A 27,550-nucleotide genomic window follows, 5' to 3' on the forward strand; every position below is an offset into this window, starting at 1 on the left:
TGTGAGCCTAGACCAGGAGTCTTCAAACTGCGGCCCTCAGGCCACATCGTGCCCACTACAAGATTGTATCTGGCCCCCAGCAGCTGCCCAGGAAAATAACCTGCTGGCTGGCAGTGGATACGCTAGTGCGTATATCGTCATATGGAGACCAACACATCCACAGCCAGCCATAATCCTTCTACACAATGATGTAAGGGCACTCTGCTGGGCACATACAGATGTAAGGGGGGGGTAACTCTGCTCGACACCCCCAGATGTAACAGAAGACTCCTGGTTGCAAGCAAATCCTGGTTGCAAGAGGAGACCTTTTTAAAACTGATTTTTTTGAGCCTGCAAATATTTGTAAAATATATGATGTGACCCTCATACTGAAAAGTTTGGAGACCCCTGTCTAAAACTGTTATGGACACACCCCCTGGAGGTGCATCACCACCAATACTGCAAAGAGATACACTGATGTCATTTCCCTCCCATTAAAGACCACCCAGCTGTAAGTGAAACTGCAACAGAGAAAGACTAGGTCCCCCCCCAGGAAGGACTGCACTGCGTGGTAGAGCTGTGTAAATCTTAGGACCGAATTGACAGAAAAACAAACCCTTTGGCAGGTAAAGCAGCTTTCATATATACATTTCAGCTGTGTTTTTTAGTGGTTTTCCTACAGTTCAGCTTGATACATAAGTTTTATTTAAAAAAACCAACCAGCTCCTATGTTGGACTAATTGGCTTTTGAAATTAAAAAATTGTCACCCCAACCAAATACATTATTTTACGTGATATTTTATCATTTCCCACACTGATTTTTAAGATGCAAGAGAATTAAAAGGACAGGAATGAATGGAGCATAAGTTCCCGAGTGGATAATATTGAAACCCAGCCTGGGAGCAAGCTTGGAAAGGGTAACCTAATGCAAACCGTTCAGCTTTTTAACAACAGACCACAACAGCCAATGAGAGGTTTGCCTTAAAAGTTTAGGCAGACCAATAAAAAAAAAAAAAAATTTGTGATGGGTCGTTGGGGGTCGTCACACAATGTTCTTTGCCTTTTCAAACTAATTTAACTGGAACAAGGAACAAACTGTTAAAGAGGAAGGAAAGGATACCAATAGTCCACCTTTTAATTGAGCCCCCATTGCTCTGACATTCAATACATACATTTTCTAAATATAAATCTCAATATACATTTTTGTTTTAATTTATACAACCCTTCTATTGCTCTGGTGAGTCCGTCTCTGTGCAGGGCCGACGGTGTCACTGAATCCTATAGAGCAAGGGTCTCCAAACTATGGTCTTCCAGCTGTTGAAGTACTACAAGTCCCATCATGCCTCTGGGAGTCTTGCCTGTGGCTGTTAAAGAGTCTTGCAAGGACTCATGGGACTTGCAGTTCCTCAACACCTGGGAAGGCCATAGTTTGGAGATCCCTGCTATAGAGCATGACATCATCCCAGCAGCCTTCACACCATTAAAGGGTTGGACAGGAGAGAGTTCATGCCCACCAGCCACACTGACAGACAAACATTGCGATGTATCTCCATTCTATTATAGGAGTTTTATTTTCAGCACTTTGGAATAAATTTAACAGTAACAAATTAAATGTACAAAACACAAAGGGGTTGATTTACTAAACCTAAAAAAGTGCAAAATCTGGTGCAGCTGTGCTTGGTAGTTTACAGTTTTTTGGGGTTTTTTAAACAAAAGCTTAAAGCGTTGCTAAACTCACAACAGTAAAATCAGTCTGTAGATGCAGTAAAGCATGCTTGTTATACTCACTGTGGAACGTAAGGGGTTAATCCTCTGCATTGTGTAAAAAGGCTGTTTGATCCTGACTTCTCTGATCCTCCCTTTCTTCCAGTGCCCCCCTCTTATCTCCTATCGTGTGGAGTCACTCTGTACATGACCAGTTGGGTGTGTTAGGGAATACATATGTTGAACCTGTATTGCACACCATACTTACCTCACTGAAAAACAGTTTTTAACCCCGTCCTGTCCATAGGACGTACCTGTACATCCTTGGATGGGAAGGGTGGTATCTTGGGCATTGCTGTAGCTGCATAATTTTTTAGAGCCGGCGATGGTGAATGTTGTAATCCAAGTGGCTGGATTACTTTTACAGATGGCAGGAGACGGTGCGCTCCCATCCCGCCGCTCTCTTTAACAGGCTCTCCAGTGTGAACGGGGCGCCCAGTAGCGAGGATGCAATTGGCGCAATCCTGTTCCTGAGATATAGTGAGAGGAATGGATTTTGTTCCTCCCAAGGTGTAAAATCCGAAACCAGAAACGATGAGGATTTCATCACTTCTGGTTTTGGTCTCATGCGAATATGCCGTTACTGGCTTGTCAAACAGAGGAGAGGTCTTGGGTCTACTAGATCCCAGATCTCTTCAAAAACAGGAACTGTTCCTGTTATATCTGTTCTGAAGTGCTGTGCCTAAAACTCCTATATAATAAAGTGGAGATGTTTAAGATTCAAGGATGTCAGCACCTCTGAGCATGATAGAATTATGAATGCCTCTTGCGATTTGTTTGATACATTGTGATGTATTAGGAAATGTACGCCTTAAATATCAGAGCAATGGGGGGGGGGGGGCAGCTTTTAAAAGGCGTGTTCATTTAGCCTTTTCTTCTGCTTTAAACAAAGAAACCCAATAGAACCAAGCCATCAGAATTCGGTTTTTTTGCTCCCAAAGGGGAAATTCTGGAGTGACTCTCAGCAACCAGTCCATCTGTACACCATCACTGTAGTTTGCACTGTCCGGATATGTCCACTTACCCTGACAGCTAGAGATTCACCTGAGGACCTCAATGATCGAGGAAATAAACTGAATCAAACCACAATTAGTTAAAATTGCAGACAGAGCTAGGACCACATCACAGAGCTCCCGACAACTGTAGGTTTTATTGCAACTCTGACTGGCCGAAAAATACAAAAAATTGTGTCCATCATACACGGCCTTCCAAGTTGCTTTCAGAACCTGTATGGAAACCTGGAGAAGTTTCGTTGTTGGGTAACCGACCAGAAGTTGCGCCGATTCTGGAAGGTCTGGAAACTGTTTGTAATTCTGAATCTGTCACGTTTGAACTTCATTTTCTTCACCTACAAATCAGAGCAAGACAAAAAAATATATATATATATATTCACACACACACTTGAATATTATTATAATTATTATACAGGACTTATATAGCGCCGACGGTTTGCTCAGCGCTTTACATTATGGAGGGAGACAGTACAGTAACAATACAGTTCAATACAAGAGGGATTAGAGGGCCTGATCCTGGGAGCTTACAATCTAGGAGGGAGTGGCTAGTGGTACAAGAGGTAATTAGCTGTGGGGGATGGAGTGGTTTGCTCAGCGCTTTACATTATGGAGAGTGACAGTACAGTAACAATACAGTTCAATACAAGAGGGATTAGAGGGCCCTGCTCCTTGGAGCTTACAATCTAGGAGGGAGGGGCTAGTGGTACAAGAAGTAATTAGCTGTGGGGGATGGAGTGGTAGGAAGAGTAGAGGATTCCAGTATTAGCTGGGGTTGGGGTAGGCTTCCCTGAAGAGATGGGTTTTCAGAGTACGCCTAAAAGTGAGCAGAGTAGGCGATAGCCTGATAGATTGGGGAAGGGAGTTCCAGAGGATGGGTGAAGCCCTTGAGAAATCCTGGAGACGGGCATGGGAGGAGGAGACAAGGGAGCTAGAGAGTAGGAGGTCTTGCTAGGAGCGGTACGGTTTGGGTGGTATTTAGAGACAAGGTCGGTGATGTAATTAGGGGAAGTGTTATGAACGGCTTTATACGCCAGTGTTAGCGTTTTGAATATCATGTTTAAAGAGGCATTGTCACAAAGTTTTCTGTAGCAGCCACCGTCCTCCAAAAAGAAAAAAATTATAGTTGCCTATGTACGTTACCTCGCTGCCTTCACAGTGCAGAGGTAAGCTTTGGCGTTAGAGCTTACCCCAGAGTAGTATTTATCAACCTTTTTCCGTCAAGGCACCCTTCAAAATTTTAAAGGGTGCCTCAAGACTGTCCATAATTTTAAAAGGGCACCCCATTCTAAAATGTGAAAACTATTCTAATAGTTTTATACAACACAGTAACATCCACACATGTGGGACACCCAATGTTAGAGGTGATTTATTCTTCCAAAGTAAATGCACATTTGCACACTGGTACTGACTAGTATTCCAGCCTTTCTCTTCTCCCCAGCACTGACGGAGATGCTGTACAGGCAGCTGACATCCTCCTTATCAACTGATGAGGTCATTGGTTATCAGGACACCAGCGGCCAGAAAGTAGTAATGGTGCACAATGAAAACCTGTGGCTTTGTGTAATTAAAAGGCAGGCTTGTTCCAACCGCTGGCTTGTACACAACTTTTGGGCAATTTTTAGATATTTTCCAAGGTACCCCTGAAGAAAACTCAAGGCCCCCCAGGGTGTCTGGGCACCTTGGTTGAAAATGGCTGCCCCAGAGGATGATGCCCCTGCACCTCCATGTGACAAATTTAGGGACAGTGCACTTGGCCATTCAAGAGGCAACCAAAATGCACATATAGGCATATTTTTTTCTTTCTAGGAAGAGTAGGGGGTTGACCATCAGCAGAACTGTCACTTTTCCCTAAGCGGCCAAAGTGACAGTGTCTCTCTAAGGCCCCTTTCACACAGGCAGACCGATCGGGTCCACCTGTCCATTTGTCACGGATAATACTGGTGACTAGACCCTTGCCCTCTGCAGGTCCTTTTTAACCATTTACCAAAATTCTATAAAAATGCAAAAATGTACAAACTCAACTTATGTTGCACTCATAACCCAAATTTACCTTTCCACTATCAAATTCTTCGTCCCATTCATCTATAATCGAGTTGTGTTTGGCATCCTCTGCATCACGCTCAGCATCTTGGCTCACAGTGGACTTTTCTCCATCCCAACTGAACACTGAGGGGCAAAGAAACAATAAAGAACAATTAAATGTAGTCTACTGGTTTCGATGATTTGTGTAAACTCAGCTTTACAGTTTTTTGCTCAGTGATGCTCCCACTTTTGATGAGTTTAAACTCTTGAGTAAGGAGTAGCCAGGCACAAGATATTGTCATGTGTTCTAAGCAGATAGTACAGCATGAATATGTAAGAAGTCTATTATGGATCTACCCCCCTAGACAAATTACACTGTGCAGAAACTATATTCCCCAAAAAAAAAAAAAAATTTAAATCAAGAAACTTAAAAAAAAAAAAAAAAAAAAAAAAAAAAAAAAGGGGAGGGGGCCATTTTTAAGGAAAGAGATATTACTATCCACTCTTTGTTCTTCTACGCTTGGATAAGCATTTTGAAGCACTATTTTCATGGCCCATTCAAAAGATACAGATCATGATGGGGAGCCTGTGCTACTGCACTGCTGAACATGGCAGAGGGAGCTCCATGACTGGAGAAAAGCTGGTCAAATAACATCTCCTCCCCACTTTTTTCCTACTGTACAGGTGTTACAGAGACAGGAAGCAAAGAAAAATTTCCCCAAAGGAATTAATGGCTAAAGTTTTAACCACTTGAGCCCCAGAGGATTTACCCCCCTTACTGACCAGGCCTTTTTTTGCTGTTTGGCGCTGCACTAATTCAAATGATAATTGCGCGGTCATGCAATGCTGTACCCAAACGAAATTTACGTCCTTTTTTTCACACAAATAGAGCTTTCTTTTGGTGGTATTTTATCACCTGTGCGCTTTTTATTTTTTGCACTATAAACAAAAAAACCACGAAAATTTTGAAAAAAAACAATATTTTCTACTTTCAGCTATAAAAAATATATCGTAAACTCAAAGTTAGTCATAAATTTAAGCCAAAATCTATTCTGCTACATGTTTTTGGTAAAAAAAATCCCAATAAGTGTATATTGATTGCTTTGTGTGAAAGTTAAAAAAGGCATACATTACAGTATCTATACCATAGCGTGTAGACGCTATGGTATAGATACTGTAATGTATGCCTTTTTTTGCTATACAGCGCTGCAGTAATTCAAATGATAATTGCGCGGTCATGCAATGCTGTACCCAAACAAAATTTACGTCCTTTTGTTCACACAAATAGAGCTTTCTTTTGGTGGTATTTGATCACCTGTGCGCTTTTTATTTTTTGCGCTATAAACAAAAAAAACACTAAATGTTTGAAAAAAAAACAATATTTTCTACTTTCAGCTATAAAAAATATATCGTAAACTCAAAGTTAGTCATAAATTTAAGCCAAAATGTATTCTGCTACATGTTTTTGGTAAAAAAAAATCCCGTGCATTAGCGGGCAAACTGGCGCTATCTAGGAGGGGCGCTAACACTATCGGAAGTCACCAGTGACACTAATACAGTGATCAGTAAAAATCTGTTCACTGTAATCAATGACACTGGTGACAGGGCAGTGAAGGGGTTAACTGGGGGGGGGGGGGGCGATCAAGGGGTTAAATGGGATTTCTGGTGTATTAGCGGGCAAACTGGCCCTATCTGGGAGGGGCGCTAACACTATCGGAAGTCACCAGCGACACTGATACAGTGATCAGTAAAAATTGGTTCACTGATCAGTGACACTGGTGACAGGGCAGTGAAGGGGTTAACTGGGGGGGGGCGATCAAGGGGTTAAACGGGATTACTGGTGTACTGGCGGGCAAACTGGCCCTATCTGGGAGGGGCGCTAACACTATCGGAAGTCACCAGCGACACTGATACAGTGATCAGTAAAAATTGGTTCACTGATCAGTGACACTGGTGACAGGGCAGTGAAGGGGTTAACGGGGGGGGGGCGATCAAGGGGTTAAACGGGATTACTGGTGTACTGGCGGGCAAACTGGCGCTATCTGGGAGGGGCGCTAGCTCTATCGGAAGTCGCCAGCGACACTGATACAGTGATCAGTAAAAATTGGTTCACTGATCAGTGACACTGGTGACAGGGCAGTGAAGGGGTTAACTGGAGGGGGGGGGGGGGGCGATCAAGGGGTTAAACGGGATTACTGGTGTACTGGCGGGCAATCTGGCGCTATCCGGGAGGGGCGCTAACTCTATGGGAAGTCGCCAGCGACACTGATCAGTAAAAATCGCTTCACTGATCAGTGACACTGGTGACAGGGCAGTGAAGGGTTAACTGGGGGGGGGGGGGGGCGATCAGAGGGTTAAATGTGTCCTAGAGTGTTCTAACTGTAGTGTAGTGCTTGTGTACTCACTTTATGGATGTCTTCTTCTCTGTCTGGAACGGAATGTGTCCAGGCAGAGAAGAATGACATCATATCCTGCCCTGTGTATTTGTCAACACAGGACAGGATAGGACAGGGACCGATCATGTGATTTCAGCCAGAAATCACTGGCTGAAATCTAATGATTGATCCCTCCTGGATCAAATCGTGTCACCCGCGGGTCGGCGGGAGCACGCGCGCGCGCCCCCTGCCGGCGAAAGTGTCGGGAGCGCGGAACCCGTTTTAAAACGTGGTTTTGCGCTCCACTGCCGCCCTGCACACGTATATACACAGTGGCAGGGCGGCAAGCGGTTAAATGAGGAATTCCAGGTATGGATAATTTATACATAGTTACTTTGGTCCAGCTTGGACCAATGTAAATATGTAGAGACCATACCTGGCCAATGCCCCTGGAAGCTGGAAATCACTGAAGCAGACACCGCTTCTCCATTAATCTCCACTTGCTTCCAGGTCCAATGCCGAGTGGCTGCCCTGTTACATTCTGAACACAGATGGTTGCCCATTCGCCAGGGCACCATTCACAGAATGCATTCATTCAGAAAAGGCAAAGCAAATTGCTGTCTGTCTGCATGAGGTGGAGAGTGTGACATCACTGCCCTGCTTTTCGATCCCATCCAGATAATGCTTTGCATTCATTCAGGAAAATACAAAGCATTCTCTGGATGACGACTGTTCCAAGGGACTGACGTGTGTTGAGAATGCAGCTGGGCAGCAGATCAACAAAGGACCGGGAAGCAAATGGGGATCACTGGAGTAGCATTGTCTACTTCAGTGATTTACAGCTTCCAGGGGCATCAGCCAGGTATGGGATATACATAGTTACATTGGTCCAAGCTGGACCAATGTAACTATGTATAAAATATCCATACCTGGAATTCTTCTTTAACTCCTCCCCACTCTCACCAAAACTAGAAAAATGGTTGGAGTTAGGTTATATGGCTTCTGGTGCCCCAAATATCTCACCTTGTGTCCCATAGGCTTTATTGCCGGCGTTCTTCAGTAGCTCTTCGACAACACCAGATTTCGCCGTGCCATCCCACGCCATCTGGGCTTTTTTGTTTGCACAGGGAATGGAGGGAAGTCGTTTGTATCCATCTTTGATGTGGCTGTCCCATATAAATACAGAGTCTGCACAGAATAAAAGACTGAATCAGCAATTAAAAACATAGAAACCAGAAACCAAACGTCTTTCTTTCTAGGGAGGGAAGGATTAGTGTGTGCTCAATCAGCAGACCGGCTGTGACAAATGACAAGCACTTCAGAGAGTGATAACAATTGTTCAATTATTCCTCCCACTAATACCAATGATGGGGTACTATTCCCCCCACTGATACCAATGATGGAGCACTATTCCTCCCACTGATACCAATGATGGAGCACTATTCCCCCCACTGACACCAATGATGGGGCACTATTCCCCCCACTGATACCAATGATGGGGCACTATTCCCCCCACTGATACCAATGATGGGGCACTATTCCTCCCACTGATACCAATGATGGGACACTATTCCTCCCACTGATACCAATGATGGGGCACTATTCCTCCCACTGACACCAATGATGGGGCACTATTCCTCCCACTGATACCAATGATGGGGCACTATTCCTCCCACTGACACCAATGATGGGGTACTATTCCTCCCACTGATACCAATGATGGAGCACTATTCCCCCCACTGACACCAATGATGGGGCACTATTCCCCCCACTGATACCAATGATGGGGCACTATTCCTCCCACTGATACCAATGATGGGACACTATTCCTCCCACTGATACCAATGATGGGGCACTATTCCTCCCACTGACACCAATGATGGGGCACTATTCCTCCCACTGATACCAATGATGGGGCACTATTCCTCCCACTGATACCAATGATGGGGCACTATTCCTCCCACTGATACCAATGATGGGGCACTATTCCTCCCACTGACACCAATGATGGGGCACTATTCCTCCCACTGACATCAATGACGGGGCACTATTCCTCCCACTGACAACAATGACGGGACACTATTCCTCCCACTGATACCAATGATGGAGCACTATTCCTCCCACTGACACCAATGATGGAGCACTATTCCTCCCACTGACACCAATGATGGGGCACTATTCCTCCCACTGACACCAATGATGGGGCACTATTCCTCCCACTGACACCAATGATGGGGCACTATTCCTCCCACTGATACCAATGATGGGGCACTATTCCTCCCACTGACACCAATGATGGGGCACTATTCCTCCCACTGACACCAATGATGGGGCACTATTCCTCCCACTGACAACAATGATGGGACACTATTCCTCCCACTGATACCAATGATGGGGCACTATTCCTCCCACTGACACCAATGATGGGGCACTATTCCTCCCACTGACACCAATGATGGGGCACTATTCCTCCCACTGATACCAATGATGGGACACTATTCCTCCCACTGACACCAATGATGGGGCACTATTCCTCCCACTGATACCAATGATGGGGCACTATTCCTCCCACTGACAACAATGATGGGGCACTATTCCTCCCACTGACACCAATGATGGGGCACTATTCCTCCCACTGACACCAATGATGGGGCACTATTCCTCCCACTGACACCAATGATGGGGCACTATTCCTCCCACTGACACCAATGATGGGGCACTATTCCTCCCACTGATACCAATGATGGGGCACTATTCCTCCCACTGACAACAATGATGGGGCACTATTCCTCCCACTGACAACAATGATGGGACACTATTCCTCCCACTGATACCAATGATGGGGCACTATTCCTCCCACTGACAACAATGATGGGGCACTATTCCTCCCACTGACACCAATGATGGGGCACTATTCCTCCCACTGACACCAATGATGGGGCACTATTCCTCCCACTGACACCAATGATGGGGCACTATTCCTCCCACTGACACCAATGATGGGGCACTATTCCTCCCACTGACACCAATGATGGGGCACTATTCCTCCCACTGATACCAATGATGGGGCACTATTCCTCCCACTGACAACAATGATGGGGCACTATTCCTCCCACTGACACCAATGATGGGGCACTATTCCTCCCACTGATACCAATGATGGGGCACTATTCCTCCCACTGACAACAATGATGGGGCACTATTCCTCCCACTGATACCAATGATGGGACACTATTCCTCCCACTGACACCAATGATGGGGCACTATTCCTCCCACTGATAACAATGATGGGGCACTATTCCCCCCACTGATACCAATGATGACTCACTATTCCTCCCACTGACACCAATGATGGGGCACTATTCCTCCCACTGATACCAATGATGGGGCACTATTCCTTCCACTAACACCAATGATGGGGCACTATTCCTCCCACTGACACCAATGATGGGGCACTATTCCTCCCGCTGACACCAATGATGGGGCACTATTCCTCCCGCTGACACCAATGATGGGGCACTATTCCTCCCGCTGATACCAATGATGGGACACTATTCCTCCCACTGATACCAATGATGGGGCACTATTCCTCCCGCTGATACCAATGATGGGGCACTATTCCTCCCACTGATACCAATGATGGGACATTATTCCTCCCACTGACACCAATGATGGGGCACTATCCCTCCCACTGATACCAATGATGGGGCATTATTCCTCCCACTGATACCAATGATGGGGCACTATTCCTCCCACTGATACCAATGATGGGACACTATTCCTCCCACTGATACCAATGATGGGACACTATTCCTCCCGCTGATACCAATGATGGGGCCCTATTCCTCCCACTGATACCAATGATGGGGCCCTATTCCTCCCACTGACACCAGTGATGTAATTGGCCATTTTGGCATTGTTTACTCCCATCAATGCTAGGACATTTGCTACACCCACTGGCCACAGTACAGCCCCCATAAAAGTTTGAAGGGTAGTAAACTGGTCCTTTGTTTTGACAGTTTGGAGATCCCTGGTTTAGGAAATATTCACATGATAATGTCACCCGTGCATGTACAGTGATGTTCTGCATTCAGGACACACATTATGCCGTGAAATGCAAAGCGCCGTGCTGTCATCATGGACCTGGCCATTCAAACAACCAGAGCCCCCAAACCCAGAAGGAAGACTGCGTGAAGATGGAAGCCCCGTCTGAAAGGCAAGTATGTCATAATGTGCTAGCATGCAGTTCATACTAGCACATTATAGCATAAACCTGCAGGGGCCCAATTTTTTGGGGGTCGTTTACTACCACTTTAAAGTTCTGTACCCCACATTTTTATTTGTGACTAAGTTTGCCTAGAAAATGTTACCAAAGGCAAAGCTCTTTTTTCCCCCTTCATTTTGGATGGAGTGAGGGAGGGTTTTTTTTTGTGCCATCTGACTCCTATTGGGGAGATTTCCCCTGACTTCCTGTCCTATAGCCAAAACAGGAAGCAAGAGGAAATCCATCCTAAGTGAGGGAATCCTGTTGTGTCACCAGAACTAGGGTCCCCAAGGGAAAACTTCCCCCTTTATTACAGTTCTGGGGACAACCCAAACAAATGAGTACTGTCCATGATACTTTTTTTTTTTTGTTTTTAATTTTCAGGACAAGCTTTCGGGGTATATCCCCTTCATTAAGGTCCAAGCAGTGCTGCTTCACAAAGATTTAGCAGAATGTTACAAAGAGAATCTCTGAGGGAAAAAAAACAACAAACAAATGTACACAACAATGGTACTAAAACTAGGAGAAGTAGTGAGATAAGCGAAAGCTGTTGACGGGGGATGGGGGGGAATGACAGTCACAGAGGGGGTGGTAAAACTGTTGGATAATGAATGAGAAAACCCATATCTAAATTATTAATTTATCACAGGTACTTTTATAGCGCTGTCAATTTACACAGCGCTTTATAGAGAGAGAGAGAGAGAGAGAGAGAGAGAGAGAGAGAGAGAGAGAGAGAGAGAACGAACATTCACATCAGTCCCTAACCTACCAGCATGTCTTTGGATTGTGGGAGGAAACCGGAGTTCCCGGAGGAAACCCACGCAAGCACAGGGAGAACATGCAAACTCCAGGCAGGTGGTGCCGTGGCTGAGATTCAAACGAATGACCCTAGTGCTGCCACCTGCCTGGAGTTTGCATGTTCTCCCTGTGACTGCGTGGGTTTCCTCCCACTCTCCAAAGACATGCTGGTAGGTCAATTGGAACCTGTCTAAATTGTCCCTAGTATGTATGAATGTGAGTTAGGGACCTTAGATTGTACGCCCCTTGAGGGTTAGGGACTGATGTGAATGCGTAAATTGACGGCGCTATATAAGTACCTGAAATAAATAAACCTGAATAGAAAATAAAAGTGTGAGCACTTGCCTATTCTGTGACGTGATCCAGGAGCTCCGCCTGCAGGAGGGAGCTCTCGGCAATGCCTGGGAATTCTGGCAGCCATGACATCACCCATAGGCTCCCATGGCCATGCCATTGTCGGCACATCCTCCTTTCCCTTGCAGCAGCCGCACACTGACACATGGGGACTGGAGCTGCAGGATCACATGACCCGAACGGATTAAAAATAGGTAAGTAAACACACCATTTTTTTTTTTTTAATAGGTCAGGATAGGTAGGAGGAAAGAGGTAGTGTGTGTGTTTCTTCCACTTTAAAATACTTTTTTTCTCTTAGTGTAAATGCTTCTTCCTCCCTGCTCCAGTGCCCTATGCTGGCAGAGCCGAGTCAGCACAAGTGTCTGACCTCCGGTTCACACCTATGCGGCCGTGCGGGCTGCGTTTTGCACGGGCATGAGATCCCATTTATTTGAGTGGACTCCCGTGACACGCAGGAAAGAAGTCCCTGCTTTTCTTTGGAAAACGCAGCCCGCACGGGAACCTCGGTTCCCAGTACGGTTGCGTTTCCCAGTGTGGGCGGTGTGCCATTAGAACGAATTGCACCCGCCTGCGGGTCCGCATTTCTCTGTGCGGGTGGTGCAGCTGCATGGATAGATGTGAACCAGGGGTCAGGAAGCAGATGGTTCATGGTCCCTTATTTTTTATTCTTACATATACTTTGTATGTTCATTGAATAGTGTGATTCTACTCTGAGAATTATTTTAGGTAGCATGCTATGTCTTTGCTTCTACAACCTCTAAATAAATAGATGTTCAACCGTTTCAAGTCTGGATATTATTGCAGATGGGATGCACCGGGCCAAATTTAACAGTATCCATCTGTTAATCTGACGGATTAATCTGCCCATCTCAATATTCTTTAACCACTTCCAGACCGGACACTTTTACCCCCTTCCTGACCAGGGCAATTTTCAGCTTTCAGCGCTATCACACTTTGAATGACAATTGTGCGGTCATGCAACACTGTACCCAAATTAATTTTTTACCATTTTTTTGAGACAGATAAAGCTTTATTTTGGTGGTATTTATTCACTGCTGGGATTTTTTTTTTTTTTTTTTTTTTTGCTATGTAAATGAAAAAGTCCAAAAATTTTTGTTTTTTTAATAAAATTTTGCAAATAAATAATATTTCATCTTAAATCTTTGCCAAAATGTATTCCGTTATCTTTTTAGTAAAAAAAAAAAAAAACAAATTAGTTTATAACCAAAAATAAAACTTTTTAAACATTTTTTTTTACATTTTTATATTATTTTTTATTTATTTATTTTTACATACTGTCACCCTAGCAGTACAGTGTCACCATGGTGACACTGTACTACTTGTGGAGGGTGATGAAGATTTTTTTTTTTTTTTACAATGTTTGCTTTTACACCCATATAGGATGTAAAAGCAATCATTTCTCTTTCTCTCTGTGTGCATTCCTGCACTCATTGAGAAGTACTGAGTGAGCTGTGATTGGTCACAGCTTGTCACATGGTACAAGGCTGTTGTGAATAGCCTTGTACCATGTGACCTCTGTGATCATTCACAGATTTCACACGTAGTAAGCAATGATGTCACAAGTGACATCTTGCTTACTACTTTGCATGTGATCACTGATTAGCCAATCAGTGATCACATGATCGGGACCTTGTACAGAGGTCCCGTCCGACGATCGGTGTTTCACTGTGTCCAGAGGACACAGCGGGCATCGGATCGTGGTGCTGCGCGCTCCCAGGGAGCGCGCACAAGCAGGGTGCGGGGAGGCCATTCATAAACGGCCACCCGACCCTGTACTGCCACCGTCCGGCCGTTTATATGCAACGGCCGGTCGGGAAGTGGTTAAGAATATATAAGGATTTAATTTGATACAGAAATTTAATTTTTTTTCCCTTAATACAAGATAACAAGTGGACAAAAAATGTTCTCAATATAAATTTATCTCCTTCCCACCGATCCCTTTAACTGGACTATTATTGCCTGGGGAAGCGGGAAGGTCTGCCAGATCACGTGACCACATTGCTTGGCTGTCACATGGTCCTGTGAGCTCCCAATCATTACTAGAGACCAGGAGCGGTCTAGGACAGCTCAGTCTTTGTGTTGGGAGCCTTGTACATTTAGAATCACTTTAAAGCCCACCCTCTTTGCCGCTGCATATGAGTTACGTGGGCAGCAAGAGCTTAATAGGATAGCCACTTTTTAATTGTGAAATGCCTAACCAGAGCCAGTGAGCTCTCTGAATTATTTTACTTTCATTTATATCAGTGGTATTCAAACTGCAGTCCGCAGGAAAGTTGCAGCTCTTTGCTTGCTCTTATCTGGCCCTTGGGGCCCCATTCCTCCCACTGACACCAACAGTGGGGCACTATTACTCCCAATGACACCAATGATGGGGCATTATTTAATCCATCGACACCAATGACAACACACTATTTCCTCCCTCTGAGCCTGGGACACTGATTATTCTCTCAGATGTTGGGGCATTTTTTAAACCACTGGCCAAAGTGTTCTGGTTATTTCTTACCACAATTTATTTCCTGAGCTTTATGCTTTTGTCCTTTGGCAGATTCGCTCTCTTCACTCTCTTGACTATCATGCTTGTGCAATTTATGCTTTTTCTTCTTCTTTATTTTCATGATTTCATGATCCCCTTGTGCATCCTGGAGTGACACTATGTTTGTACTAAGGGGGGGGGGGGGAAACATTGCACAATTATAACATGTAGAGAGTATAGACAGTATTGCACATTCATATTAATGCTGCCATCATTCTGGATGGCAGAGTGTAAAGAGAACCTGTATATAACAAAAGAAAAAGACAAGCTGTAGATCAAGCCAGCAAACCATATTATAAAAGGGCAGTTGCCCTGGGTCCACCATATTCAGGACCCCACCACCAGACCCTAAAGAGTCCCAGATTTTGAGGGCATTACTAGCTATCCCCACATAAGTCACTTTATTCAGTGCAGCAGGTCTTTTTCCGCTCAAACTCCACCTATGTAGTGATGTAATCTGAGTTTTGAAGTAGCGGCCCCACAATGCCGATAGCTGTAATCAGCTGAGTAGGATCCTTCCTTTCAAGGTCCAACTTCACAGTTGAGTTTAACAGATTAAAGACTCATGCTATGCTGTACAAATTATGCCTGGCTCTAAAAATCAGAGACAGCTGACGGTCTTGGTGGTTGTTTTGAGGTAGGGTGGGGAAGGGTAGAGTAAAATGGGGTGGGGTAAGATGAGGAAATGTAGGGTAGGATGGGGTAGGGTGAGGATGGGTAGGGTAGGATGAGGTGGGGAAGGGTAGGATGGGGTGGGGAAGGGTAGGATGGGGAAGGGAAGAGTGGGGTGGGGAAGGGAAGAGTGGGGTGGGGAAGAGAAGAGTGGGGTGGGGAAGAGAAGGTAAGGGTGGGGAAGAGAAGGGATAGGGTGGGGAAGAGAAGGGAAAGGTGGGGAAGAGAAGGGAAAGGGTGGGGAAGAGAAGGGAAAGGGTGGGGAAGAGAAGGGAAAGGTGGGGAAGAGAAGGGAAAGGTGGGGAAGAGAAGGGAAAGGTGTGTAAGAGAAGAGAAGGGAAAGGTGGGGAAGAGAAGGGAAAGGTGGGGAAGAGAAGGGAAGGGTGGGGAAGAGAAGGGTGGGGAAGAGAAGGGTGGGGAAGAGAAGGGTGGGGAAGAGAAGGGTGGGGTGGGGAAGGGAGGGGTGGGGTGGGGAAGGGAGGGGTGGGGTGGGGAAGGGAGGGGTGGGGTGGGGAAGGGAGGGGTGGGGAAGGGAGGGGTGGGGAAGGGAGGGGTGGGGAAGGGAAGGGTGGGGAGGGGAAGGGTGGGGAGGGGAAGGGTGGGTGGGGAAGGGTGGGGAGGGGAAGGGTGGGGAGGGGTGGGGAGAGGAGGGGCGGGGAGGGGCGGGGAGGGGCGGGGTGGGGAGGGGCGGGGAGGGGCGGGGTGGGGAGGGGTGGGGAAGGGCGGGGAGGGGCGTGGTGGGGAAGGGCGGGGTGGGGAAGGGCGGGGAGGGGAGGGGAAGGGCGGGGTGGGGAAGGGAGGGGAAGGGCGGGGTGGGGAAGGGAGGGGAGGGGAAGGGTGGGGAAGGGCGGGGAGGGGAAGGGCGGGGAGGGGAAGGGCGGGGGAGGGAAGGGGCAGGGTGGGGAAGGGGCGGGGGGAAGGGGAGGGGAAGGGGAGGGGCGTGGAAGGGGAGGGGCGGGAAAGGGGTGGGGTAGGGTTGGATGGGGTTGGGTGGGGTGGGGTTGGGTGAGGTGGGGTTGGGTGGGTGGGTGCACCCATTTCCTAAAACAGCCCCAATTTTACCCTTTCCCACTATGAGAATATGTATATGCTGCGATTTCACTCCAAAGTTTGCCAACTGGGGTGGGGAAGAGAAGGTAAGGGTGGGGAAGAGAAGGGAAAGGTGGGGAAGAGAAGGGAAAGGTGGGGAAGAGAAGGGAAAGGTGGGGAAGAGAAGAGAAGGGAAAGGTGGGGAAGGGTGGGGAAGAGAAGGGAAAGGTGGGGAAGGGTGGGGAAGGGTGGGGAAGAGAAGGGAAGGGTGGGGAAGAGAAGGGTGGGGTGGGGAAGGGTGGGGAAGGGAGGGGTGGGGAAGGGAGGGGTGGGTAAGGGTGGGGAGGGGTGGGGAAGGGAGGGGTGGGTAAGGGTGGGGAGGGGAGGGGAGGGGAGGGGTGGGGAGGGGAGGGGTGGGGAGAGGTGGGGAGGGGTGGGGAGGGGTGGGAAAGGGCGGGGAGGGGCGGGGTGGGGAAGGGCGGGGCGGGTGGGGAAGGGCGGGGTGGGTAAGGGCGGGGAGGGGCGGGGAAGGGCAGGGAGGGGCGGGGAAGGGTGGGGAAGGGCGGGGAGGGGCGGGGAAGGGTGGGGAGGGGCGGGGAGGGGAAGGGCGGGGAGGGGAAGGGCGGGGAGGGGTGGGGAAGGGGAGGGGAAGGGGAGGGGCGGGGAAGGAAAGGGGCGGGGGAGGGTAAGGGGAGGGGCGTGGAAGGGGAGGGGCGTGGAAGGGGAGGGGCGGGAAAGGGGTGGGGTAGGGTTGGGTGGGGTGGGGTTGGGTGGGTGCACCCATTTCCTAAAACAGCCCCAATTTTACCCTTTCCCACTATGAGAATATGTATATGCTGCGATTTCACTCCAAAGTTTGCCAACGTCATGGCCCAGCAGTAAGAAATCACTTACCTTTTCACTGATGCTGCACTCTCCCTGTCTGAATAATCTACTGGTCTCTCCTCTTTTCTCCTCTTTTTCTTTTTCCTCATGGTCTCCTGAGAACTCTCAACATTGTTCGTTGGCTCTGGTACAGGTTTTGGAGAGGTGTGGCCCTGCAAACTTTTGGCTTTCTTTGGTTTGATTTTAGTTTTCTCTAGTTTAAGTTTTTGTCTTTCAGGGTCCAAGTGGGATATAACTTTTTCTGTCCTTTCCATAATTTCTGATGATTCAGACGCTTTCCTCTTTTTCTTCTTGTGTTTTTTCCTTATGCTGCTTTCTTCTCTGACCCTGCTGTTCCCATTGCAGCTGATGATATGCAGTTGACTCTTTTGTGCCGAGATGCTGTCCTGTGCTGTGGTAGTGCAGAGGTCTCCAGCTGGTTCCTGGGGCAAGAGAGTCCATTTGGAGGTACTGCAAAGCCTGGATGGGTGGCCTGATGGAGTGAAATGTTGGGGAGATTCTACACCTGGTCTTTTGTGTTTCTCATGGAGTTTGAATGGTTTGTGTTTAAAAGTGTTACTACAAGTCCCGGGGAAGCTGTCTGAGGCTTGCGGAGAGTCTCTGCAAAAGAAAAATCAGAGAATATCTAGATCTTTATGATCTAAAGTTTATATCCAGAGTAAAAAACATTTGTCTATGAAAAAATAGAGAAGAGAAGCACTAGAACGCCTGTCTCAGTTTTACTGCTAAATGGGACTCCAATAGAGAGATTTAACCCCAATTCCGGACCTGCTGACAACAGCTTTACCAGAAAGGACTGTAAGAAAAATCTGCAACAGGGACACAGTCAGAAATAAAAATCTGACAGGTATTCTAGCCTTCCCAAAGTCTACAAAAAGAAAATATTTTTACTGATTTTAACTGATTTCTCCATCACATCAATACAGCATGGATGGTCGAAGCTCCTGCTGCGACCATTGCATTTTGACAGTTGGACCCGCCATTTGGCCAGCAACTTTCCTCCCAACTGACTTGATATGAGGTGGCAGGATGGCAAAAGAGCCACCCACTGATCGAATTTTGTCTGGGTCATCAGGAACGGGATGAAATTTGTATAGTGTATGGCCATCTTGACAGTACTAACTATCCAGCACGCCAAACCAAATTAAACCAGAGCTAAAGTCTAATATATGCGGTCCTTTCATGCAATGTATTTTCTGCAATAAATAAAACCAACCTGCTTGCAGTATTCTGTAGAATGTACACTGAGCTGCACATGCAAAGCTCAATTTACATTACAGTGCCTGTCTGTGTGCCAGGGTGACTGCACTCCTGCTCATGCACGGGAGTGACATCATCCTTTGCCAATCAAGATGGCAGCAGACCAGCACCTGGAAGAAGCCGGGAGAAGATACCGCGGGCATCAGACCGTGGAAGCAAAGGTGAGTATCACTGAGTTTAGTTCCACTTTAAAGAAAAAAAGCCTTAGCTAGGCATGCACTTTAAACCAGAACCTCAACTACAACCATTTTCAATTCATTTTTATTAGATTTACAAAACAAAATGAGATTAAACGTCCGAGTGATTGATTGCACAGTATTGCAATGTCAGAAGGTTTCATGATAGAGCCTGTAGAGTTCATATGACACATCAAATTGATAAGCATGGCAAATGTGCAATGAATACTGGAAAAAAGTCTGTATAAATAGACTCAATGAACCTTAAGAGAAATGAAGTTCTTTTTGTATGAATTCACAGATATCGGCAATCTCTTAAAGTTACTTGAGTATTTAAAGTGATATTAAAGGTGATTTTTTTTTTAAATAACAAACATGTCATACTTACCTGCTCTGTGCAGTTGTTTTGCAAAGAGCAGCCTTGATTCTCCTCTTCTTGGGTTCCCCGCTGTTGCTCCTGGCTCCTCCCTCCTGCGGAGTGCCCCCACAGACAGCAGCTTGCTATGGGGGCAACCAAGAAGGCTCGCTCCCGAGCCACTGCTCTGCATGTCCTTTCAGACACAAAGCCATGGCTCGGCCTCGCCCCCTCTCTTCTCATTGGCTCACTGACTGCGATTGAAAGCAGTGGGAGACAATGCTTCCGGCTGCTGTGTCTCAGCCAATGAGGAGAAAGAGTCCCCAGGGAGCAGAGTCTCTCGTGCACATTGCTGGATACCAGTGGGGCTCAGGTAAGTATTAGGGGGGTCTAGGGGGGCTGCTGCACACAGAAGATTTTAGAATACATGACGGTAAAAAACCTTTAGCCTTTACAACCACTTTAAACTGACTTTTCCCAGGAATAATTGCATATTATTATAGAATCAGAAACGAAGAACTTCATCATGGTTTTGAGTTATGTAATTATTCTTTATTATTCAAACTTGACACATAAAAGGATGCAATTATAGTTCAATTTTAAAGTTTGGTGTGTAGGTTATATTCGGTAGAGTAATACATCATATATCAGGGTTTTCAAATCTGGAAAAACATAGAAGAGCAAACCTACTATTCCCATTCATCCACTCATCTAGCTTTCCCACTTGATCTAGTCATTTGTGGCTATAACAAAAAAAAAAGCATTGCCTATAAAAAAGAAAAACAAACACTGAATGCTTATCCCACTGTCTGTGTGGGTGATGTTTGCTCATTGCTTCCAAGAGTGCTGAGTACCTAGACCCCCACTAAGTTCTCTTGTTCCTTCATGTCTGTCACACCTCATCCTCCCCATGGCAATGTGCCTGACAGACCTCTGCAAAGACAGCTCTCGGGTCATTATGCTGATGATTGAGAAAGTCTACTTGACAATTTCCATGCCTGGAATGTGGACACAGGAGAGAGCCAGAACATGACATTCTACCCAAAAGAGAAAAGTCTTTCTTTTTGTGCGGTTTCTGGTGTCTCCTTGATGATTTATGTAGGCCACGACTGTGGCATTGTTCAACTAGATTCTCCTTCGGTGTATTGCAATTGAAAGGTCAAACATTGAAGGGACAACTGAATCACTTTGAGCTCTAGAATGTTGATGGGAAGGCAGGCTTCCCCTGGCGACAAAGATCCTTGCACTGAGAGGGCATCCAGGCTGGAATCTGTCATGAGGACCTTTCACGTCCTTGGGAGAAAGGTCTTCTTTGGAGACCTGCATGCTAAGGAGAATGTGGCCTTGGTGATCAGACATATGGGGATCCAAAGACACTTTGCTCCACACTACCAGATCACCGAGTTGCGTACAGCACAGCCTTGAAGAATGCAACTGTTGAGCCAAAACCCCTCCACGCAGGCACTGTTTTCTTGGGCATGAGGGCTGAAATATGAGAATGGAAGGAAAGAAGTTTGATCCAAGGCAGGAAGATCCTGGACAGGGATATTTCTAGTGTTTTAGGCCCAAATACTCCAATCTGCAAGATGGGTCCAGCAATAACTTCCCTCAGACCTAGGCTCCAAGTGAAGCTCTGCAGAGTCTGCATGGTCTGCTAGATGTTAGCTGACAGGCAAAAGGGGGACTAATCCTTTAACTGGAGATCATCCAATTAATCCACAAAATAAGTTCCCTGTGCACAGAGCAAAGCTTAGACCAGGGCAATTACCTTTGTGAAAACCCAGGGGGCATGGAAGGTGACAAATTGGTACTACTGATTCATCCACTGGAAAACATAGATAGCACTGGTGAGGAGTAAGATGGGAATGTACAAGTAAGCATCCAGAATGTCTACTAAAGCCAAAAAATCTATCAGAAGGAGGAAGGCAACGACCGACTCGCTTGGAGGGTTATGTCTTCTTATGAAAGTATGTTCTTGCCTTAGGTTTAGAACTGGAAGACTGAGAGATAAAGGGAACCTTTACTAACACCAGAAGTCCTACCAGTACAATCGGGCAAGCTTTCCTTCTGTGGGGGGAGAAGATTACTCTTACCCCCTTGTAATCTCCTTGTATTTATCCAAGAAGATACCAAACAGGAATTCACCATTCAAAGGGTAACTGCTCATGACGCTTCTTCCATAGGAGTTTAGCTGGCCAGCATTTAACTGAAAGGATCTTACACATATGAATAAAGAGAAGACCTTGGAGATCCCACAAAATATGTCAGCCACGCTGTTCATGCAATAGAGAACACCTTGGTGCCAAGCACTGGAGGCTGTATTAAACCCAAGTAGTGCGGAGAGACTGCTGTGTTGTGCCAATGGAAGAGAGCATGGAATTGTTGCAGGTTGGAAAGAACATCCAGAAAGAGGAAAAGGTAGGGTGCACAGCCACTGCAAGCAAATCCAAAATGAAGCACCAAAGGTGCAGTGAGTGCCAGGACCATACAGGTGCCAAATTCAAGTTTAACCTGATGCTTCTGGCTCTAAACTGCTAGAAGGGTGGCTGCTGGCACCCTTACACCTCAAATGGTTTAGGAATTATAATGGCACCCTTAGCATGAATATTTAAAAAGCTTTCACCCTGATTAAAGAAAAAAAAAAGAAAAAAAGCTTTCACCCTGTACTCACTGCTGAAGCTGTTCAGGCTTAAAAGGTTCAGACCCCATTGTGCCTTTCCCCTCTGCAAGGGGAATTGCCTCACAGGGGTCTCCAGGGAAAGGCTTCGCTGATGGAAGACCACTGCCCTGGACCTGTAAAGCAGCCTTCATCTACTCTTCATTCCACACATTGCTTTCCATAACAAGGGGAGAACCTACAGCAAGGTCTAGACCAGTGCATTCCAGCAAAATTACAGGTCTGCCTCACTTTTTCCATCAGGCAGTGTCTGGGTATTCCTGTCCCAACATCTATGAGGTTTTCAAAAGCTACATTGTTTGAGGAATCTTCAGTATCCAACACACCTCCAAGAGTATCCTCATATGCCTGATCCACAGTTGCAAGATACAGTTCTACCCACCAGATACTAATCCCTACAGGACACAGTAATGACACAGCAACCTCAGTATGCAGCGAGTGACCTGACATAATAATATTCTCTCTAGTGTATTGGATGCTGAAGATTCTTCAAAGAGATTGAACATTCTTGGAAGAAAGCGGACATCTGAGACATGGTTTGCGAGATGGGGAAAATGAAAACCTTTTTTTTTTTCTGTTGACCTTTTATTTCCGGTACTTTAATTCAGAAATCAGTATAGAACCTTGACTAATGTAGGATTATTCACCTTACAACTTTTGGGGGCTCCAGTAATGATATCTCTAGCTGAGATTCCCACTCTAATCCAATCTGCTGCAGATATTGCAAGATGGTCTCAATGCGCATATAAAAAAAAACCCAACAGTGGCAGCAAGATGCAACAGATCTCTTTATTTTCTCTTCTTAGATTGAAACTTCCTGCTATAAAAAAGTGCTCATCTCTTCCTTACAATCTGCCTATGCATCTACCTTCCATTATAAGCACCTCTTCTCTGCCTGGCCTGTGCTGAACAAGAGAAACATCGGTGGGAGAAACAGACAAGTGCACGGTTGTTACCCTGAGTCACAGGCCCTGTACTGCACACTGTGAGCAATGGCTGCATGGTATTGCCCAGGGCAGATTACCTGATGGTCACAACAGTGGGCCATGCCTACATAATGTGTTTTGTGACCAGGGGCGGACTGACAACTCATGGGGCCCCCGGGCAATAGGGGATCATGGGGCCCGTGTCCTTGCCCAAACTCAAAAAAGCCTATGAAAAAGGTACCAGGGGCATCTCATGGGGCCCCCTACTGACCCCGGGCCCTTGGGCAGTGCCTGAGTTTCCAAATGGTCAGTCCGCCCCTGGTAGTCACATGTAGTTTCCATCAGAAACCCATACGACGGGGTGACAGCTTGGGAGCACAAATTGGAGATATAGGGGTTGATTTATTAAAGGCAAATTAGACCGTGCACTTTGTAAGTCTAGTTGCGCCAGAAATTAGTAAATGAGGGAAGCTCTGCAAACTTCCATCAACCGATCATGTGCAAGCAAAAATGCATTTTTTTTCCTTGCAGATGATTGTATATTCTTTGCAAAGTTACATTTTTTTTTTAAAGCACAGTCTATTGGCCTTTAGTAAATCAACCCCAGAGTGTTGTCACTCTAACAGTGCCTCAATGAGGACCTTCATGGCAGAAATACCAGGTATTATTTTAATGAAAGATGTTTAATGAAAGCTGCAGATTGCAAAATATTGAAACAGCCTTTTGAAATTATTTTAACATCTTAAATCTAACGCAAGATATTTTGTGATTGGGTTTACATTGACATTAACTGAACTGAGTAAAATTGTAAGGTCACAAAGAACAATAACAATTACACAGAAGCCTGGACAGTGAAAGACACCAAGTAGGGCGGGTGAAGGCTCAGCTTGACTTACCGATGCTTATGGAGAAGCTGGGGTGTGGTAGGACCGGGGGAGACGGAGATGGGATGAGCAGAGCCGGTGGTGATGGAGTGGGGCGGAGGGCAGTAAACGTCATTTCTGCTTCCCTTCTGCAGCATGCTGCCCTGTAGTTATTGACATAAATAAAATCTTGGTGGTGTAAAGAAAAAAAGGGAGGTTTGTGACAAATCAAAATGAATGAAAGAAGAAAAGGAGGGGGTTTGATATAGTTTAGATCAGTTGCACACACATCGATATATATGTATAAGGAGAAAAGGGTATACATATATAGAGAGATGTACAGGACACAGAAAAGATGGGAAGGCAGTATGACAAATGAAATGGTTTAACCAAGCCACAAAAAACGACAACGGAACAGTGATGGGGTGAAAAAAATACTTGTTAGAAAACATAAAAAAAAAGAAACAAAAATAAAGCAAAAAACTTAAAGGGTCAGTCAAGCAAATCTGATATTTGATTTAGGTAGATACGGGTAAGTAAAAATACCCAGTGCATTTCATGCACCTCTCAGGAATTCCATCTCAAAGTACCCCACATCTAGGTTCCCAGCTCCACCCATCCATTTGTCATGGCCCTGAGCAAGGTGGTGTCATGCATGAAATCAAGACTCCCTTTGTTGCTATAGAGCAGTGGTTCTCAAGCTTCCTAATGCCGCGACCCTTTAATACAGTTCCTCATGTTGTGGTGACCCCCAACCATAAAATTATTTACCCAGTAATTATAATTCATGAGTGTTGTTTTACCTCCAATACTGCTGCTTTCTACACAGTAGATGCTTTTAACAGAGTAGCTGCTTTCAACACAGCAGCTGCTTTCTACACAGTAGCTGCTCTTTACACATCGGAAATATGTGTTTTCTGATGGTCTTAGGGGACCCCTGTGAAAGGGTCGTTCGACCCCCAAAGGGGTCGCGACCCACAGGTTGAGAACCACTGCTATAGAGGGAAGAGATGGAGGGGAGAGCAAGGAACTCCAGCTGGGAACTCCTTTTGGAAAGCCTGAGTGATGCAAGAAGCTAAAAGCTCACATGACTACAGTCCAATACCTACTAAAATATCAGTTTTGTATGGACTGACCAAAGGTTCAATACAAGCCAGAAACATAATACACAGAGCAAAAACAGTTGCACAAGGATTGTACCCCAAAGTTTTCCAACTTTGTTATAGGCTTGGGTAGGATGGAAGGCGCAGCCAGTGTCCAGAAAACTGCTACTTTGATGTATGGTTCATAAGACCGTGAAACTTTCTGCGATAAAAAAAATGTGCGCATCACTTCCTAAAAATCTGAGCCTTTCAAAGGATCCATCCCCAGATCCCAGTAGAACCCTAGTAAGCAATTTATCATTTTGGGAACCATTCCCATCCGATAGCACGCACCAACAGCCCTGAAGAAGAGGGAGTCCATTCCCTTGAAATGCGTTAGTTAGCCTGGCTGAAAAAAGAAAAAAGTCCATTCAGTTCAACCATATAAAAAAAAAAAAAAGTTATAATCCTATACCCACAGTTGATCCAGAGGAAGGCAAAAAACTCAGCAAAGCACGATCCAATTTGCTCCTGCAGGGAAAAAATTCCTTCCTCAAGCGTTGGCTTGATGTACATGTTTACACTTTTAATAAACAATTCTATGAACCATGTATCAAAGTTGCAGTTTTCTGGACACCGGGCGCTCCTTCTATCAAATCCAAGTTTTTCTTGCTGAATCGAGCAAAAGGCCGTATCAGAATGGCAGCAGCACAAGCCCCTAAGAAGATCCACCATCACCATTGAGCATGACCTACTGAAAGGGATTTCTTTCTCTTTGCCCACACAACCCACCCACCCACAACCACTGGCTGATCCAGTCAGCCCAGCGCTGTCTCTACCACAAACTAGACCATTTTGTTATAGAGCAGGGAATTGCTCTGTCAGGTTTAAATGCTGTCTGTTATCCCATTGGGGGGATTTTCACTTACTTCCTCTATCTGTGACACCCTCACAAACGATGGAGGGAATGAATGTTACTGGGAAAGCAATAAAACCACTGTCACAAATTGTAACCATTTCTCATTCTACTAAAATAGAAAATGTTTTAGTTGCTGTATTTCTTGGAGCGACAAAAGAAGTCTTGAACCTTTAGGTTAGGACTACCAACTACAGAAGGATTGGACAACCTCTACTACTACCAGCATGCCACAGTTTTGTAGCAAAGCAGTACTGAGAGAATGATCATAAAAACACAGAGGGATGGGACCTGTGACCGGCAATGAACTCCAAGTAAAGAATTTTACAGCAAATACAAAAATCCTATATGCTTTCTCTTCCATTGATTGAAACAAGAAGTCTTTAACTTTCTGGAAGTCTGAAAGCTGTCTAACTGAAGGGTGGGCAACACACCAAACAAATGCCAACATGCCCAAGAAAAAAAACAACTTGGTACTGCCTGCAGCTAAAAGAGCCGCCCGAAGGACCATATGGGTGAAGCTGGCAGCCGAAACATCTACCAAGTAGATCTTAGAGATCGTAAAAACAGGAGACAAAGTGGAAGCCTTGCAAATCTGAGAGACAGTTACTTGATGCCGTAAAACCAAAAAAGCACTTACGGATCTAGAAGAGTGCGCCTTGACAGGAAAGGGTAGATCCGAATCTAGAGACTAAGTTTGGATGATGGACTATCTAAGCCATCTAGAGATGGCAGAGTGAGATGCCGGTGCACCCTTACAGGGACCACCCAGGATGAACAGAAAGGAATCAATTTTTTCTGAAAGAAACATTGGATGCTCTCTAAGTACATCCAGACAATGTAGAGAAATTTCTTTTGGTGAACTGTAGCTGGACAGAAGGAAAAAAGGATATCCTGGTTGAAGTGAAAGCTCTGGGCTTCAACCCATCTACTCCTTCTGCAATACCAAAAACTGTTCTTTTCAGGATAAAGCCACCAATTCGGCGCCTCACCCTGCAGAGATAACTGCAACACAGAATACCACCTGGTGGGTGAAAACCGAGAGGAAAGTCTCTTAACAGGTTCAACAAATGAGCCTGAGTGAAGAGAATCAGATCCCACTAAGTCATTGAGGAAAAAAAAGAGGGAGCTACATGGAAGATTCTCTGTAGAAAGGTCTTAGTCAGAGAGTGAGAGGCCAACGGTTTCTGAAAAAAGGTAGAAAGGGCAGAAACTGGGACCTGGGCAGAGCTGAGATGCAAATGCTGGTTCAGACTCATCTGCAGGGGAAAAAAAAAAAAAAGATCTGTCCTACAGAGAAACTCCTAGGGTGGAAGACCTGAGACTTAAGCATAGTGAGTTATGTCTTCCATTTCTAATGATAGTCCTTGCATGAAGTAGCCTTCCTAGCTTTAAGCATCAAAGGAATCTCCGGGTATAAGGTCTACATGACCAGGGGTCCAGTCGCTGCTATTCCTGTCTATTCCTGGAATGTTGCGACCAGGACATGATTTGATGAACTTCTATTTTCCTGGCAACAGAGACTTCTTGTTCCTCCTCAGGATGACATACGCCACCATTGTGACACACTGAATGCTGATCAAATG

The 27,550-nt window shown here is 45.8% G+C and overlaps 1 protein-coding gene across 1 annotated transcript in view; it reads right to left on the minus strand.

Moving 5' to 3' along the window:
• Positions 1–2,832: 2,832 nt before the first annotated feature.
• The window catches only part of USP36 (ubiquitin specific peptidase 36), a 66,426-nt gene continuing 41,708 nt past the window's right edge, over positions 2,833–27,550 (minus strand). Inside the window, exons 14-19 of the mRNA XM_089671983.1 lie at positions 24,000–24,130; positions 17,719–18,309; positions 15,094–15,251; positions 8,177–8,341; positions 4,807–4,922; positions 2,833–3,091 (exon numbers count right to left, since the gene is read on the minus strand). Of these exons, the coding sequence (XP_089528109.1) occupies positions 2,963–3,091; positions 4,807–4,922; positions 8,177–8,341; positions 15,094–15,251; positions 17,719–18,309; positions 24,000–24,130 (1,290 nt within the window). The 3' untranslated portion in view covers positions 2,833–2,962. The remainder of the gene's footprint in view (positions 3,092–4,806; positions 4,923–8,176; positions 8,342–15,093; positions 15,252–17,718; positions 18,310–23,999; positions 24,131–27,550) is intronic.

This window comes from Staurois parvus, unplaced genomic scaffold (assembly GCF_062004578.1).
Source record: "Staurois parvus isolate SC_StPar_1 unplaced genomic scaffold, SC_StPar_1.0 ptg000003l, whole genome shotgun sequence".
Lineage (NCBI taxonomy): Eukaryota > Metazoa > Chordata > Amphibia > Anura > Ranidae > Staurois > Staurois parvus.